This window comes from Podarcis pityusensis (assembly GCF_964106645.2).
Source record: "Podarcis pityusensis genome assembly, chromosome: 14".
Lineage (NCBI taxonomy): Eukaryota > Metazoa > Chordata > Lepidosauria > Squamata > Lacertidae > Podarcis > Podarcis pityusensis.
This window is the reverse complement of record NC_138039.1, coordinates 48420046-48438100: the sequence shown is the minus strand read 5'-3', so window position 1 is coordinate 48438100 and position 18055 is coordinate 48420046. Positions and strand designations below refer to the sequence as shown.

Genomic DNA, 18055 nt, shown 5'->3' with positions numbered 1-18055 from the left:
CATTCAGCCAAAGAGTGTGGAGACCTAATTTTCCATCTTCTGGAGAGAAGTGCTATTTTGTCCAGCTACCAGTCTTTTCTTCTGGAATGTATTTGGCACTTACTCTTTAAGAAACTGATCTTACGTAGTGTCCTTGCATGTGAACAGGAAGCCGGGCCAAAATACTTTAACTTAAAATTGTTCCCCTACACAGTGTAGTAGGCACCAAAGGCTTGTGGGCTATATAACCAGAGGCCTTGAGAGCATAAGAGCCCTTCTGGTCCAACATCCTGTTTTCACAGGGTGTAGCGGATTCACCCCACTAACTGCCCCCAATTCAATACAGCAGGCCCACTGCACAGTACGCGAACAGATTTCTTCCATTTACCACAGGCTATCTTGTGGGGGCCTTGTGTGAGGGGGACTTTGTTTCAGGGAGTCTCAGGCAGGAGTTGATCAAACAAGGAAAGTTCTATTTACAAAAAGAGATTGGTGAAACAAAGTTGGGTTAGGAAGAAGTTACCGTATTTTTCGCCCTATAGGACGCACCGTCCCATAAGGCGCACCTAGTTTTTTGGGGGGGAAATAAAGGGAAAAAATTATTTCCCCCCCAGGCGCGGGGCTGGGGAAGCTCGAGCTTCCCCCGACCCCAGCCCCCAAACAGGCAGCTCTCTGCAAGCCGTGAGAGCGCTCCCGCTGCTTGCGGAGAGGTCCGCGAAGCCTGGATGCGCTGAGCTCAGCGGAAAAAAATTATTCCCCCCCGACCCCTCTCGCTCTCTAGGCTTCAGCGAAAGCCTGCATTCGCCCCATAGGACGCACACACATTTCCCCTTCATTTTTGGAGGGGAAAAAGTGCGTCCTATAGGGCGAAAAATATGGTAACTTTTACTTAAACTAAATATAAAGATGTCACAGGCTTAAACACAGTAGTATATGCACATCTTTTCTTAAACTTCAGTTGCTAAAATCAGTCGTAGCACTTCAGGTAGATGTTCCAGTTTCTAGAATAGGTGGTGAAATGCTTAACTCAGTTTCTCTTGTTCCTTTACTTGGTTATGACAGGTCTTTTAGTTAAATACTTTGGACACGGCACAGCTTCCTTCACGGCTTAATGCTCTGTTTCGTGATCTGTTTCGTCATTTCCCCCCTCTCTTAGCAATCCCACTTTTGAGGTATAAGAGACCTTGGGATCCCCTCTTAGCTGGCTTGGGAGTCTTCTTTTCCTAGAAGAGCTCTCCTCGCCTGGCGGGAAGGAAACGCAGGGGGTCTGTAGTCCCACAGCTTCTCCCTCCCCTGACTCAGACTCAGCCCTCCAGGCAACTCCTGTCTCTTCACACGGTCCTCCTCTCTTCAGTACGAGGCTCCTTCCTCTAGCTACAGATATTCTCTGCAGAGCAGATGCTAAACTCACATTTGAACCCACTCTCTTGGACAAACCCATTCCTAATCCTTTTCTCCCATCTCAAACCAAACTAAACCATGTCTCGCTCCAGCTCTTTCCCTTCTCTATCCCCATCTCAAGGCTTCCTCAGAAGCTGCTCCTTTTATGTGCCCCCCCATTCTGCTCCTCCCCCTTCTACAGCCAGCTGACTTTGTAGCCAATCAGAAAGAGGCTCCAACCCTCTGGTGGAACTCTGAGGGACCTCCCATCACATAGGGGCCAACCAAAAGCCTATATGGGAAGCCTGCAAGCAGAATCTGAGTGCAACTGTGTTCGCCTCAGTTATGCTTGCCAGCAACTGATGTAGTGGATTGCATCCAGTTAAATTCTGCTCAGAGTAGACCTATTGAAATGGACACACCCAAGTTAGTCATGCCCATTAATTTCATTTAGTCTACTTGGCGTATGACTAACATTGGATACAACTTGCTGCCTCCAATATGCTCTCGGGGAGTAGAAAGTCTCTAGTTGCAGGTGGATCTTTAATTTTGTTAAAGTAACAGGTAAGTGTGCATGCTTGTCTTGTTCAGAAAATACAGAAATTACAGTGGTACCTCAGGTTACATACGCTTCAGGTTACAGACTCCGCTAACCCAGAAATAGTGCTTCAGGTTAAGAACTTTGCTTCCGGATGAGAACAGAAATCTTGCTCCGGCGGCGCGGCAGCAGCAGGAGGTCCCATTAGCTAAAGTGGTGCTTCAGGTTAAGAACGGACCTCCAGAACGAATTAAGTACTTAACCCGCGGTACCACTGTAGTTTGGAGTCCATCACTGTCTGGAGGCCCAGCAGTTCCCCATCCTGACTTTAATACTACCTCAGGGAATGTTACTAGCTAAGAAGCATATTTTCTTCCCTTCCTTTTAAAAAACTGTTTGCCCCATGTTCTTCCATGTACACTCACCTTCAATTGAAGAGACTGGCAGGCCGGGTTAGCAAAAACTGAGTTCCAAGCCTGGCTCCTAATGGTTGAAAGTAAAGCAGATGCCACACTAAGTGGTGGCAGCAATTGATGCTAAAGTAAATTTTGAGAGCCAGCAACGCCAGAAACTGTTGAAGTTTCAGGGAAGGAGACAGAGAGATGCCTGTGCTCTTTTCTTCTCTACCCACTTTCCAGTAAGGGGCATAAACTACTATTCATGCCCAGCCATTTCAGGTTATGACAGTCAAAAATAGCAGGCTATCATAACACTAGATACAGGAGGAAGAGGATATGGGTTTGTATGTTGGAACAAAGATCGTACATCTTGATGTAAACAAGAGCAGCAGTTAAGCAAAGGGATGAAAATAGTGACCTCTTTAATTTAGTAATGCAAGAGGATCTCACACTTGTCAAAGTTTATCTCACCATTTATCTAGAAGACAATTTCTAAACTGCCAAGTCATCTAAAATATAATGGCATTGTACAATATTATAATTAATACGTAAGATCAGTATTTACAGTGCAAATAGCCAATTCTGCGTTCAATTAATCTCTAAAAATGCTTGGCAAAACCGACAGTTTCAGCAGACAACAGACTATCACAATCCTCAGGTTTCAGTAGAAAGTGTTCTAAAGTCCTGGAGCCACTTTGCTTTATTTTTTATTTTTTTTAAGTATTGGTTCACAAAAAATAAACAAGTGATAACTGTGAGACAGTCGGTAGGGCTTCTCCAGATGATGGTAGTGTATAAGGGACAATTTGGTCCTTCAAGTAACCTGGTCCTAGGGTTTTTAGGACTTTACACACAAACAGTGGTATAGGCATAGGAATTGTGCACATGTGCACAGTGCTGAACCCAGAAGTGACCCGAAAAGTCACTCAGCACGTCACAGAAAGGGTGGGGTGGGCTTATACATGCATGGGTGCTGGGAATGGAACCTCTGTGCAAAATGCTTGCCTACTGTACTTTGAATGTAGCGCCATAATATACTGGAAGCCAGTGCAGAGCTTTCACCACTGGTGTAATGCAGCTGATGCAGAGCTAGTGTAACCAGAAGCCACACCCAACATTCTGCACTTGCTGCAATTTCTGAGCCAGCCTCAAGCGTAGCCCCACATAGGGCATAATACAATAGAGGTTACCAAAGCCCACATCACTGTGACCTTAGTATCCATGTCTGGGAATGGTCATAACTCAATCTGAGGAAAAGCACTTGGCCACTGAGGATGTGGTTTTTGCCATATAAACTGCCTAAAATGGACTCGTAAGAAAGGTACATTTTAGCAGGGCTGTTCCCCTACCAGCATCATGCCCAAGCTTGCATGTATCATTCATGCATTCTGACCACTTTCTTGGTGCAACAGTAATGTTCACTTGTTTTTCTTTGCAAGAAGACATCATCACACACACACCCCGACTAAAAAGCTGCTTTTCTCCTGGCCAGCAAACCTGATGTTGAGGCATACAAATTGCCAGGTCTAATGTGGCATCAGATCATAATGACATAACTTGTCTGTGAATTTTTCTCTGGCTGTCCCAGTGCATGAGATGTATGCAACCTAGTTGCTTACTGATATTTAGGTATTGCCTCAGGATGTAGAGTAGCAAATGATGAAGATCTCAGTTTAAAACCATGACTTGTTTCCATTTCTTTTCCTTACAGGTCCTTGCTGCAAAAGTGGTCACCAGTGCCCGGAGCCCAGGAGCCAAGTGCTATGGCATTGTGACCATGTCATCGAGCACAGAAGTGGCAAGGTGTATAAGCCATCTTCACCGTACAGAGCTGCATGGGCAACAAATTTCCGTTGAGAAAGTAGGTGTGACGTGCGCTCTCTTAACAGACAGGGGCAATATCTGTGGAGGGGAAGATGCATCTCTTCAAGAAACTGGGAGGGAAGAACTTATTCCTTCAGAAGAGGGATGCCACCTCCTTGACTGCTCATTGGACCTTGCTGACCTGTTCCAACCTTGAGGAAATGGGCTGGGTTTAAAGTAGATGCTGTTGGAAGTGAACTCAATCTGAAACTAAGCCAGGCTGCACATTTCATATCTAGACCAACAAACAGTTGGTCTGATTTGGGAAGGGAAATGCTTTAGCAGTTAGGCCGGCATCCTACTGAATTATAACAGTGTTAAATAATTTGGAGCAAGTTCTTATGTGACTCTCCTCCTACAATGTATGTATGGGATGGGCTTCCAAAAATCAAAAAGTTGGAGCTGGAGCTGTATTGGAATTTGTTATCCATGGTTTCTCCAGGGTGCTGTCCTGTGATCTTCTGTTTCCTCCTCCGCCTCATACTCTTGAGTAGCAGTTGGCTGGATATATAACAGAAAGCGATGACTGGTGGCAAAAAGAAATGCATCCCGTTTAAAGTTTATTTTAGTCCGTTGAGAAGTGGCTCTATGCTACACGTCCTGGTTGGCAGTCAATGTGTAATGTACTTACTTTTAAAAAATAAATTGCAGGTAAAAGGTGATCCTTCCAAGAAAGAACTGAAGAAAGACAATGATGAGAAATCTGGCTCTGGTAGAAATCCTGGAGAAAAGAAGATGACTTCAAGCGACAAAGCCAGCAAGTAAGAGCCTGATCCTGCAACTTTTGTGTAACCAGAATTTGTTTGGAAAAAACATGAGCCCAAGTGCTGCTTCCTAGCATGGCTATGTGTTCCCTCTTTTTAAAACAAAAATAAAAAAATGGTTCATTAGCAAAAGCTGGATTCGGCAACCTATATAAAGTATGCAGACTGAGGAGATATGCACAATACTGCTCTTGCTAGACAAGACAAGGGGCAAGGAGCTGTGTAGCATGCTAAATACTCACTCCCACCTACTAAAAAACTTCCTTAGTCACCTCTCTGGTTTGAGATTTCAACCTTTTCTGCCCATGTGCATTCAAGCGTATTTGATAGCCATCTATCAATAATCCATCAGAACCAGAAACTTGCTTTTTCTTCAAATTATAGTTATACAGGCAACCCTGATTTTCTCAAGGGTTGTGTTGTTGGTCCACACGCACATTAGCGGCACACATAATCCTGCCCCGTTCCACTTCCATTCTGCCCTCTTCCAGGTCCAAAAGGACCCACACGTCAGTCACCGCCTGTATATAAAACATGCAGTAACAAAGTTATTGTGAATTTTACTTTGCTCACTAACTCAGTAGATAACTCATAAATTCAATCCATTTAACTTTGTAACTTTAATGGCTATCCAAAGTCCTTCCCACTACTAAACAAAAAAATAGTTTCTCAGAAAGTGAATTCTATACCACCCCTGTTTGTTACCTTTTTTAGGACCCTCTCCAAAAAGGAGGATAAGAAATCTGACAAATCTGAGAAGAAAGAAAGCAAGGATGGGAAGAAACCTGAAGGCAAAGAAGAGAAGAGTGACTATGGATCCAGTTGTCCTGCTCAAGACCCTATGAAAACGGCAGAAGAAAAAAAGCGAATAAGTATGCATTGCAGCTACTCTCCTTACAAACAAATCTCGACCATGTACTTGGGTCCCTACTATATTATGCTATTGCTTTTTATGCTAATGCTTTGAAAAGGATTAGGCTGTATAGTCATACATTTTTCAGGCAGTGAGCTGGCATTTTAACAGGTATCACCTAGAGTTTCTCTTAATGTTAACAAATCTGCTTTGAATATTTTAGAGTGGAGTAGTGTTAGGCTCACTTGACACAAAATGGTGGTGAGGGGCAGCGCCAGTCAGAAAATGGTGGCATATGAAGGCAGAATTTGGCAGTCAGTTGAAAATTACTGATGTCACTTTCTAATCTTACATGCCTTTGGAAATTGCTAAATTCTTTGTCGCAGTGTTTTCCTTGTAGCAAGGAGTTCTATGGTTCAGCTTTCCTCAAGTTAAGAACAGACATTTGCACTGGAGGTATTGTGATTTAGCCTCCCCCCTTTCAGCAGAATTTGCTGATCCAGAAGTTCTAAATGGGGAAGCCCTTTTCTTTTCCACTCTCACATGCTCTCCAAAGTGTTTTTACCCATCTCCTGTAAATTCTTCTCCCATTGCCCCCTTTCTCTTATACTTTATCCACATGCATACTGTAGTGCCAGCTTCTTTCATCCCTCCTCCTTGATTTTTTACTTTCACTTCTTCCTTCTATAGCAGCTTCCCTATCACACCCTCTTCCATTCTTATTCCCAGTTTGTTTGCTATTATTTAATAGCAAACTTTTCTCTCACTTTCTAATTTCCTTCAACACTTCCTCTGGCTCTTTCTTCCCTCTTCTCCCTGCTCCTCTCCCCACCCTGCACTCCAAACACTTCTGTCTCTTGGCCACTTTACTCAGCATGCAAAGAGTTGCTGGTACTGTCCTTGTTCCAGCCAAAAAGCTGTGGCAGGACTGGGAGGCAGGAGAGGCAAAGAAAGAGGTGTTGGGCAGGCTGTGGCCCTTAGGGCCAACCTAAAGATATTCCAAGGCCCACTATTTAAGAACCATGGATCTAGAACAATTAGCATGGCTTCTTGTAAAATCCAAATCCAAATTAGTTGGCCTTTACATCAGAAAAATTACCTTTAAAATCTTTTTTTACATGTTCCTGGAACATATACAGACTTAGCAAAATGGCTTTTGTGTTTTTTCTTATGTGAATAATTAAGCATGTAATTTATCTTCCAAAGGTGTAAAAAGTCCAAGTCATATGGTAGTCCTAGACCAAACAAAAGGAGACCAAGTTCACACCAGGACAATAAGAAGGGGACGGTTTGAAAAAGTAAGTATTGCTCAAAACATTAGTCTGTTTAGGCCCTAATTCGGTTTTTGTGAGAGTTGGTTTTAGCTGAGACAGAGGAGTGATGGGGTGCTGTGTCACAAAGGAGACTAGCTAACCACAATTTGACTTCTTTCTGAAGCCTAGGCAACTATAAGGCAGCTCTCACAGCAGAGTTTGGAAGTTCACTTACAAACAGTGAATTTTTGCAAAAGTCTTGATTAAATGCTGCAGTCAAGATTGCTATGCAAGCATCACTCCTACCTCCTATGCAATTGGCTCTTCTGGAGAAAGATTTGATGGCGGTCTGGAGTAGGAGGCACTTCCCACTTCCTCTTAGAGCCAGTCTTTCTCTTGCTGCCTCTGTAAGCAAACTTCCGTTTCACCTAAGACCCTGTTATAAACTGTTCTTAGTGGGAGTTTGTTCTTTATTTTACAGAGAAAGGGAGCTCTTGGGCATTGGGACCCTTCATAGTCTCCACAAGAAGCCAGATGACTCTTGGCATGCTGTAAACATGTAAAAGTGTCTCTAATTCTCATATTTATATAAAAAAAACTTGTCTCCAGCCACCTATGTTAAGGAACAAAGAGCGTTTTCTTCAAGACAAAATGAAGTTCAGAGACTACCGGGGCAGAAAGGACATACTGCCTTTTGAGAAGATGAAGGAGCAGAGAATGAGGGAGCACATTGTTCGGCTAGAGCGAATTCGCCGTGCTGTAGAGTTACGAAGGTAGGAGGGATGCTCGACACTTTGTCGCCATCAAGCTTCTCAGGTGCTTGGGGAAGACACCACCTTGAGGCCAAAACTAGACTCTGGCAGTTGGACTCCTGTTTCCAGGCATCTCATTGGCACTGAGAGAGGCAGGGATGATCCGCAGGATGGAAGTGGTGAATGGGAGGAGGGGTGCTTAACCTTTTTGTCCTCCCAAGTTCTAGACAGGAGAGTTCATGGCAAGCATGTAGTCCTATGTAGCTCCACCCTAATATGATGGTTGCTAGTGGAAGAGGAGAAGAACAAAAGGTGACACCAGTGAAATGCAAGATGCTTCAGAAATCATTGCTCACAATGATGTGGGAGAGAAGAGAGAAATTGCAAAGTTTTCTGCACAAGTGCAGTTACCCCCACCCCAAATTGCACACTCTGGAAGAACCCCATGCCCCGTTATAACAAACCCCAGAGCATCCCTCAGAGCAGGTTGATGTTACTGCCATTGTCTGTAGAGAGTTCTCCGCCCATCTTGCTCGCCAAAGCACAAGAATCTGGCAAGTGTATTCTGCAGTAACTTTTTCAGCGTTGCCGTAACCATCAGTTGTGTGACTAACGAAGGAAGTCAAGTCCCAAAGGAACACCTTGTTCACTTGTTGGCCTTGGGCCTAAAAAGGCTGCCTGCAGCTGCCCCACCTTTGAAGCTCCCGCTTTTTGCAGGCGAAGAGAAATTGCCGAGCGAGAGAGAAGAGAGAGGGAGCGCGTCAGACTCCTCCGTGAGCGTGAAGAGCGTGAGCGTTTGCAGAGGGAGAGGGAGAGGCTGGAAATTGAGCGGCAGAAGCTGGAGAGGGAACGGATGGAACGAGAGCGCTTGGAGAGGGAGCGTATCCGTATTGAGCAGGTGGGTTTCCCTCTCTTTTATTTTCTGTTGCTTGCAGTCTCTAGCTTCTTTGAAGGGTGTTAGCACTAGTTCCCTAGTTAACAGAGACTCCCGCCAGGTGCTTTCTCTGTCACATAGAGCCCAGGAACTTGTCTGCTTCTTTACATAGTTGAACTTTCTGGGATACGTTTTGGTGCTAAGGTCCAGTTTCTGCCATTGCAACAAAATACGCAAATTGAGCCAAGTCTGCCTAGTCTTAATTAGCACAACTTGGTCCATCAGTAATGGCATGATGGGAGGAACCGATGGGGACCATGAAGAAGGATATGAGTGCAGCTGAATACTTTTTAGTATTGGATTGTTAGGTTATGTGGTTTCTGAGGAGGGCTGGTAACATCAGCATTGCACTTTGTGTTGAAACCCTTTCAAAACACCAGGCACATCCACTTCGCTGCTCCTTTGGATCACTTTGAGCTCTTGTATAGTTGTCGGTGCTAATTCTGCTACTTTCCCAATTGTAGCTGAAGCTCTATGGCAGGGATGGGGCACTGGTGGTTCTCCAGATGCTGCTGTACTACAACTCCCATCAGCCTCTGCCAGTATGGCCAATGGTCAGGGATGATGGGAGTTGCAGTCCAACCTCTGGAGGGTCACAGATGTTCCCCATCTGTGTCCTCTGGCCTTCCCAATGGGTGAACTTCTTCCAGTGCTCTTTAGAGATTCTTTCTCTTCTCCTGGCTAGGAGCGTCGCAAGGAAGCAGAGCGGATTGCTCGCGAAAGAGAAGAGCTTCGGCGCCAGCAGCAGCAGCTTCGTTATGAGCAGGAGAAGAGGAATTCCCTGAAACGTCCTCGGGATGTTGATCACAGGTAGTGCTTTTTTCCTTTTCAGGCTGGATGCCTGCTCCTCTGTCCCATCGGCCCTGACAAAGCACAAAACAAATAAATGTGTGTGGCAGCTTGGAGTCCTAACAGCAGTGTGTCTCTTCCCCACCCCATTAGGAGAGAGGAGCCCTACTGGAATGAAAGCAAAAAGATTTCCTTGGACACAGATGCACGTTTCAGCCATGGGTCTGATTACAGCCGGCAGCAGAACCGCTTTAGTGATTTTGACCACCGAGACAGAGGGCGATACCCAGAGGGTTCCGCAGTGCAGACTTCCTTTGACAGGTATGCTTGGGGATGATGGTCGCAAAAGTACATTCTGATGTTGTCATGATTCAGTAATGGAAGGGTGGCCTCAAGTGGAGCAGACTTCCTCAGGAAGTTGTGGACTCTCCTTCAATGGAGGTTTCTAAGCAGAGATTGGATAGCCATCTGCCATGGATGCTTTAGTTGAGATTCCTACATTGCACTGGGTTAGAGTAGATGAGCCTTCTATATCTATGATTCTAAGTGCCCCACAATCATTTTCATCCTGGGATACAGTTTCCACCATTCAAATGTGTGTTCCCTTAGTTAGAGAGGACAAGGTATTCTGATTCTTGAAGTGTGATCTCAGAAATAAGTTATTATTACAGCTGGGAAGTTGCTGTTTGTTACACTAGTGCCGGGGTCGGCAACCTAAGGCCCATGGGCCACAAGTGGCCCATGGGGGTCATTTAACTGGCCCATGTACTCCCTCCGCCCGCTCGGTCGGCTCCCATGCATGGCGCAGAGCGGAGCAGGGACCGCCTTCCGCAACAATGGCCAGTTTCCCATTGGCTGCAGGAAGCTCCTGCAGCCAGTGGCAAGCTGCGCACGCCTCCTCCGCACCAGAAGGAGCGCCGGAAATAGCGTTTGCACATGCACACACACACTGACCCACCGCAGCGTCTGCGGGACCGTGAACTGGCCCAAGCCACAAAAACTTTGCCAACCCCTGCACTAGTGTGTTCTTGGGTAATGGGAAGTGTAGTCCAACAATATCTATAGCAGAGATGGGGAATCTGGTGCCTTCCAGCATTGCTGGATACCAGTTCCCATCAGCCCCAGCTAGCCTGGCCAGTGGTCAAAGAGGATGGCAGTTGTGCTCCAACGGCATATGAAGGGCACCAGATTCCACATCCCTGATCTTGGGTAAGAAATAGAAATCAACATGCTCTGAATAAAACATAGTGACTGCCTTGGAATCTTTCCCCTGTATTTCTGCTGTCTTTTGTTTTCAAAACTGTTTTTGTGGGTCTTTCAACCGTAATAAAGAATATGTGTGTGATCTTGGGGGCACCATATTGGCTACCCGTGCTAGGCTCTGATTTTCAAGATGATAAGTTTGCAGTGTGATCTGAAGCATGTTTACTCAGGTGGCAGTGGGATTTACTCTGGGACAGAGGAGAGGATCGGGTAGATTTCTGCATGGATTGGCGAAAGTGACTCTCAACTGTTAAACAATAGTAGCAACACAAAAGCTCCCCCCTTCTTAATTACCTTAGTTCTGCTAGTATCAATTCTGTGATACTGAAAATAAATTTCTGGGCTGAGCATGTTCTTACATTGCTCCTAAATACTAGCTCTTAAACACCCCCCTCCCGAGCCCTGGTTGGTGGATTTCCGCTTGCAGGCTCAACTTTGTGCTTTACTAGAAGCCCTAGAAGTCTGCCCACCCTCAGGCTACTCCGGTTACTTGCAGCTGTATCCCTAATATCCTCATAATGATAAATCAAGCAGCAAAGCACCTTGGGGTATGGCGGGCAGATGCTGTGCCAGAGAACCAGTTTAGGGAGTGACCCTTAATCTGAAAAACTCTTGCCTTTCTGAACAGGCGGGAACGATTTGTCAACCAAAGTGATGGGAAAAAAGCTCGGCCAACCACCAGAAGGGAGGAGCCTGGGTTTGAAAGATACCCAAAAAGCTTCAGTGAATCCAGAAGAAATGAGCCCCCTCAGCCCCGAAACGAACTCCGTGACAGTGACCGGCGGGAAGTGAGAGGAGACCGCGATGAGAGGAGGACTGTGATAATCCAGGACAGACCTGAGATCCCTCATGGCCGTCACCCACGAGAGGCTGGGACCAACTCATCCCGGCAGAGTTCTTGGAAGGGTGAAGGAGGCATCAACCCTGACAAGCGAGATGCCAGGTGATTCTTCAGCCTGGGTTAATAGCTGGGATGTGCAGGTTCATTCCTGCCCAAAACTTGGGGTGGGGATATGTATACGTGGCTGTGATTCACCAAGACAGAACAGGTATGGCTCTGTTGCCCTTTCTTCAACTGGAAATTCTTCAGAGTGTGGGATGTGCTGGGTAGAGAGGGAAGATCTTGCTACTTTGCCCTGGCCCATTTGCAGCCTGTCACTTGTGCATCAGCCTGGCTGTGTAAGAATCGGAGTGCTTTTCCTCAATATGTTGGGTCTGTGCCTGTTCTATAAGAGGCCTTCAGGCTCATTATATTTTGATCCTTGATATGCTCCAACGCATTAATACTTAATTTCTAACCTAGATTTCTTTTAACACACTTCTTTGGGTGCCATTCTTGGCAGTGAACAGCATGACTTGCATGTGCCTAAACTGAGCAAATGCCATGTTAAATGACTGGGATTCCATGTCATCTTCTATTTTGCATACTGGTGAGCAAATGGACAATATAGGCCCTTCAAGTCACAGTTAGAAAGAACCCTCTTGAGTGAGGTGATGCTTGCCTGGTCTGCAGATTTCCTTGCCAAGCAGGGGCGATTTTCTAAACCTAGTTGGGACAGGCCAAGAGTTACTTTCCTTCCCCAGTCAGCAGGAGGCAAACTAGATTGCTTTATATTTTTGGCACATTTAGACTGCAGCCAGTCAGCTAATGGAAACACATATGGGGTTGGCTGGAAGTGCACAGATAGTAGGAGAGAATTGTTTGCACTTCCACAATTTGAGGAAGGCAACTTCAGCCCTTTATTCTAAGGTGTTAAGAGCAATGAGTAAAATGGAGCCCCCCCAACTCAAGGTGTGAATTATTACTTACTGTACCGTGTTGACTCTTTCCTTCCGCAGAGAGAGGCCAGAAAGATCAGGCCGAGAAGTCTCTGGACATTCTGGGAGTCGTAGCAGCACATCTGGCTACGGAAGCCGGGAAGCAGAGCGCAGTGTGATGGAGCGTGGAAGTGGGGGGCAGGTAAATGGAAGGGGGCCTTTGCTCACTTGGTGGAACGTGGCAGGGGGTCATAATTAACATGCATATTCTGATTAGGAATGTGGTGATTGGTCTTTGTTGAATTTTCTGTAAGGTCACTTGCGCAGAGGGAAAGGCAAGGTAGTTTTCGTCTGCTAATTTGGGGTCTAGTTTCACTTCATTTGTATACCACCTTCTGGCCAAAATATTTGACCCTTTAGGCAACTGATACTATATTGCTACTACATTCTTTAAAAACCCATCGAAATAATGAAAATGATGAATCACTAAGAGAAGCAGAAAACTGTTCACTTAGTAGCATGACAAAAACAGAAGTATCAAAGCAAAGCAGTGAAGTAGCCAAGTGGGTTGATGATACCAAATGGTTCGAGATAGCTGAAATAAAAAGGGATTGTGAGGCGTTCGGAAAGGCTCTCTCTAAACTGGCTGAATGGACAGTAAAATGGTTAGCATAATTCAGCATAATCAAGTGTAAATTGACAGGCGGCGGGGGGGGGGAATCTTAACTCTGAATTAATGGAGACTCTTTAGGAATGAATCCCTGGGATTGTAGTGGATAGCTTGAAAATGTCAACACTGTGGCAGCTGGAAAAATTGGATTTCCTGCTAGGAGTCATTAGGGAAAGAATTACAAATAGAACTGCCAATATCATACTGCTGTCATGCAAATCTGGTGTGAGCACATATGGAGTACTGTGTACTGTTCTGATCGCCTCACTTCAGAAAGGATATTGTAGAGTTGCAAAAGTTTCAGAAAAGAGCAACCAAAATGATCGTGAGGATGGAGCAACTCCTTTATGAGTAAAGGTTACAACAAGACAAGTTAACTGTTGTAGTGATGGACACCAATTTGGATGGCTTTTAAAAAGAGACGTAGACAAATTATTTTTGTGTTCTGCCTCCCCTGTCAAAAGCATTATGATTCTAAATGCCAGTTGCTGAGAATCGTAAGTGGGGAGAGCACTGCTGCACTGAGGTTCTGCTTGCTTATAGGCCGCTATGAGAACAGGTGGCTGGACTAGATGGGCTTTGGGTCTAATCTAGCAAGGCTCTTCTTATGTTCTGTGCTCCTGGTGAGTGAATGGCAACTGGGCCTGGCAGACTTCGTAGGGAAGGACATTGAGAGGATGGATCACCAGTGAGGGAGCCCTGCTTGACGCAGCCATAAGGACAGCCTCTAAAAGCTGTTCTGACTCAGAGTCTCCTGGGGTGGCCCCCACAAATGGGGAAGTCATTTTATGGAAAAGGCTTTTCCAACTTGCTGTGCCCCCAGATTCTTTAGGGCTGAAAAGTCAAGAAGCAGCATTGCAAAGTTTGTCTGGCAACCAGTACAGAACGCACTGTTTCTAACAGCCAAGCTGCTGCCTTTTGATAGGCTGGTGCATTGGGGTGGTCACTGAGCCCAAGCTGGTGACTGCTGTATGATCGTATGATTGGTCGAATGCATTTATATCCTACCTGCTTCTCCAAGGAGCTCAAGGTGGTGTACATGGTTTGCCCCCACTTCAATTAATCCCCACACAATAATCATGTGAGGTAGGTTAAGGTTGAGAGGCAGGTCACCCAGGGAGCTTCATAGCCAAGTGGGGATTTTAACCCTGGTCTCCAAGGTCCAGGTCTGACATTCTAACTACTACACCACACTAGCTCTCATTTTTGTGTGAGTAAAACCTTGTCTTGGCGGGCTGATGTTGTCTGCTCTGTGCTTCCTGCCTTCACTTGATTTTGGGAAGAGTGATTATTGTACAGTAGAGTCAGAGCAGATGGAGGGGAATGCTTCACCTTTTCCCTGGAGAGCCACCTTAGGCATCACACTCTGAGGAGAAATCCTCAGCATTAGCGGTTGCTTAACATGGAAGGATGGGTGTCCAGTTGAACAGAAGCCCTCTTTTCCCATCTCCCCACCCACCATAGTCCCTTTTTTTCTTCAGAGAAAAATCAAGAACAGAAATGTGTATTCCTCCTAATGGGCTGTGCAAAGTGCTTTGCATGCTAGCCTCTCGTTATATCCAAATTTGAGGTTTTCTTAGTGCAACATCCAAGACACAATGCATGCAAACTCAGAATATCGGTGCAAAAAGTGTACCTATGTGGGTGTTGTCCTTTATAGTCCAAGGGCTGAACTTGAGACAAATTGAAAGCCCCTGATGTAGAACATGATTTGCAGAACATTTCCTGCTTTTGTTGGCACTGCTCCTCTGAAGTTCTTCCGAAAGAGCTGCGAACCTTCCCAGGATGCACATCTAGAGAACGCTGTACTGGAGCCAAGTGTGTGCAGCTGTTCTTCCTTTGGGTCCGTTTAGGAAACACAAGTCAAAAGGTGGTGGCGCTAGCAGAGTAACCTCCCGTGTCCCTTTCTAGCATTATAATGAAGATCGCCACGTGGTTGAGCGGCATAGCCGTGACGCTGGACCAAGGAAAGAATGGCACGGGCCCAGTTCACAGGGCAGCAGCTATCACGACACAAGGCGGATGGGAGATGGCCGAGCAGGAGGTGGCATGATGTCTCCCCACTCAAGGTACCTGTGACGCTTCTTGCTTCCCCACACCCTAAAATATCACACTTCTGAGGTTGCTTCTAAAACTCAGCTTTACATATAGGGCTGAAAAAGGTCATATTCAGATTCAAGGAGCACCCACCTGATTGGTGTGCTGGGGTGCCCAAGTTTCCATTAGGACGGTGTATGCCACCCCCTCCCCATAACTGATTCGGAGCCCACTTTGAATTGGCCCTGAGCTCTGGATTTCAGTCTAAAAAAGAAAGCTTCAGGAACCCCAGCAACTTGCATTGAGACACCAAAATCACCATTTTCTTTACATGGGTGTGAGGAATTTGGAGACATGGTAGCCCCTATAAGAGGGGTTTAACTCTGCCACATTTCAGGCAGGTGGTTTCCTTTTTTACTCTGGATCACCCCGGATCTCTGAGGCAATGCAGGATTGGGTACTCTGCCCCCACTGCTGGCACAAATCTGAGTTGCCCTGATTGAGGATGGGATTCAGTGCAGACTTTGGAACTCTGTTCCTAGAGAAGTTGGACTGGCTCCCTCCTTGTCCTTCTGTCAGCAGGTGAATACATTTTTATTCCAGCAGATCTTTAGGAACTGGCTGTTGAAGGAATGGTTGGTGCTGTGGAGTTTTTAATGTTGTTATCATCTGTATTTTTAGTAGTTTTTATATAGGATTTTTTCTATTTGTGTTCAATTACTGTTAAATGAATATCTTGCCAATGTTTTTAGCTTTTTATCTTTAAGCCACTTGAGTCCCAATCTAGGAAAAAGATGGGATAGAAATAAATGTAATAACAATAATTCCTACGACTCAGTGGAAGCTTGGCAGTACAGTTGAGTAAGCTTTGCAGAGAGTTTCATGACCGCATAGAATATTGTCTGAATCTAGTTGGGCTTTGGAAACACATGAAACTTAACTACTCATATTGTTAGTTTGTAACCATGATGTGCTCTGGATAAGGAGAAATCCCCTTGGGCCTGAGCAGATAAAGCTTGACCCGTGAGGAAATTGGACAGAGGCCCTGGGCCTGGGACCGTCTCCCACGTGTGTGAGGCAGACATAGACATTTCCTGGGCAGCATCTGTATAGGTCACAGTATAAGATCCAGGAGTTCGGTTGGGCACCTTTTTAAAGCTCTCTGCACCTGAACATGATTACGCTGAATGTTGTCCAGCATGGGTTGCTAGCTCCCTGATGCACACTAAGGAGTGTTCTGTCCCCAGTCTCAAAAAAAGTAGCTGCTGTTCTCTCAGTAGCCTGCCAGTCTCAGCGCATGGTTGAGTGGGAGCTCTCCAATGTGTCAGCCTTTACACCTGTAACAAGATCAGGTTGTGAGAACTTTGCCTTGCTCAGCACTCTGGATAGTGAGATGTTAATTCCTCTGAAACTTCTTTTTAAATCTGCTTCTTTTTCAACTTTTATTCCAGTAATTCTTCGCCCATTAATAGAGTTGTACAGATTACGGGCAATTCCATGCAGAGGGGAAGTGGTTCAGGATTTAAACCATTTAAGAGTGGACCACCACGAAGATTCTAAGCCTGCTGACCTGCTTGCCCCCCCCCCCTTGGTTTCAAGATAACTTATTGGAAATCTTTTATGAACGAAGAAGCCTTGGCTAAGAGAACTTGTCTTTTTTTAATTTTACCATAATTACTTTTTCCTCTTTGTTGGAGGCATTTTAAATAAGTTAGGCTGTTTGGATTTTGGATAGTTCATTGTACTTTTTTGATGAGCATTTCCCCCTGTAACACTAGGAGCTCTGAAATTAATTGGAACCAAACATGTGAACCGCTGTACAAAGAGATGATTTGTTTTGCACCCAGTAGTTTAATTTACAATTTAGCTCTGTGATGTCAGGCTTGAAAATTAGGTACTTACCACAAAACACACAGATAACCCAATTGTACATTAGAATGGGTAGAGAATAAGGGTTGGGTTGGTTGTTTGATTTCTGGGTATTATGTAACCTATTTTTGGAGAGTTGTTAAACTGAGTGGATCTGTATCCTGGCCACTGTATCCTTTTGAAATAAAGCTTCATAATCTGTATTGCCACTTGTACAGTTTGGTTTGTTTGTCTGGGAAGCTGAATCAGCTGCTCCTATGCAGTAAATCATTCCAGGAGTAACTCTTTTCTCTGTTCCTGTCACTGAGGTAAGATCACAGTAAAAACAGAAACATTTAATTAAGCAATGTTGTAATGACATCTGAAAACTTTGTGTGAAAAGTGCAGAATAAGAGTCTTCCTCTTACTTGGCCCCTGCCCCGTTTCCCTTCCAGCAGCCCCACTCATGGCCTGCAGTAATGGAAATGGCCAGACCCAGATGACATTGCTAAAAAAATTAAGACTCCATTTGCAGCAGAGCATAGTGCCCTTAAGATTTGGCTGTGTTCTGCTCTTGGCCTTCAGCAGCCAAGCTGGGGAAGTGGCTGTTCACATATGTCCTCTTGAAATCTGCCTCATTCTTAAGGTACATCCCATTTTATCTGAAATATTTACTTGGGTGATATACAGAAAAGTACCCATAGTCTACATTTTTCAGTATTCAGTGCTGCAATGTCCATTGTCAAGGAAAGCTAGATTCTCTACCCTGTGTAAATTATGCATATTGGCACTTTTGTCCAATTTTACATTTGTTTTTACTCTTTTGCATAAAAGCACAATGATTCTGGAGGAAGGGAACAAGGAACGCAACAAAGCACCATTGCTAACTTCTGGTCTAGAGTGTTCAGGCATTTATTCAATTCTAACATTTTATATACTGCCCATAACAAGAGCTCTTTGGGCAGCTTAGAATTTT

General features: G+C 45.1%; 1 protein-coding gene across 1 annotated transcript in view; it reads left to right on the top strand.

Annotated features, from left to right (window-relative positions):
- The window catches only part of SLTM (SAFB like transcription modulator), a 38142-nt gene extending 20839 nt beyond the window's left edge, over window positions 1–17303 (top strand). The window contains exons 10-21 of the mRNA XM_080980689.1: window positions 4007–4156; window positions 4810–4919; window positions 5637–5794; window positions 6982–7073; window positions 7638–7801; window positions 8498–8678; window positions 9400–9524; window positions 9657–9824; window positions 11395–11709; window positions 12606–12726; window positions 15106–15263; window positions 16683–17303. Coding sequence (XP_080836815.1) covers window positions 4007–4156; window positions 4810–4919; window positions 5637–5794; window positions 6982–7073; window positions 7638–7801; window positions 8498–8678; window positions 9400–9524; window positions 9657–9824; window positions 11395–11709; window positions 12606–12726; window positions 15106–15263; window positions 16683–16791 — 1851 coding nt within the window. The 3' untranslated portion in view covers window positions 16792–17303. The remainder of the gene's footprint in view (window positions 1–4006; window positions 4157–4809; window positions 4920–5636; window positions 5795–6981; window positions 7074–7637; window positions 7802–8497; window positions 8679–9399; window positions 9525–9656; window positions 9825–11394; window positions 11710–12605; window positions 12727–15105; window positions 15264–16682) is intronic.
- Window positions 17304–18055: the final 752 nt, after the last annotated feature.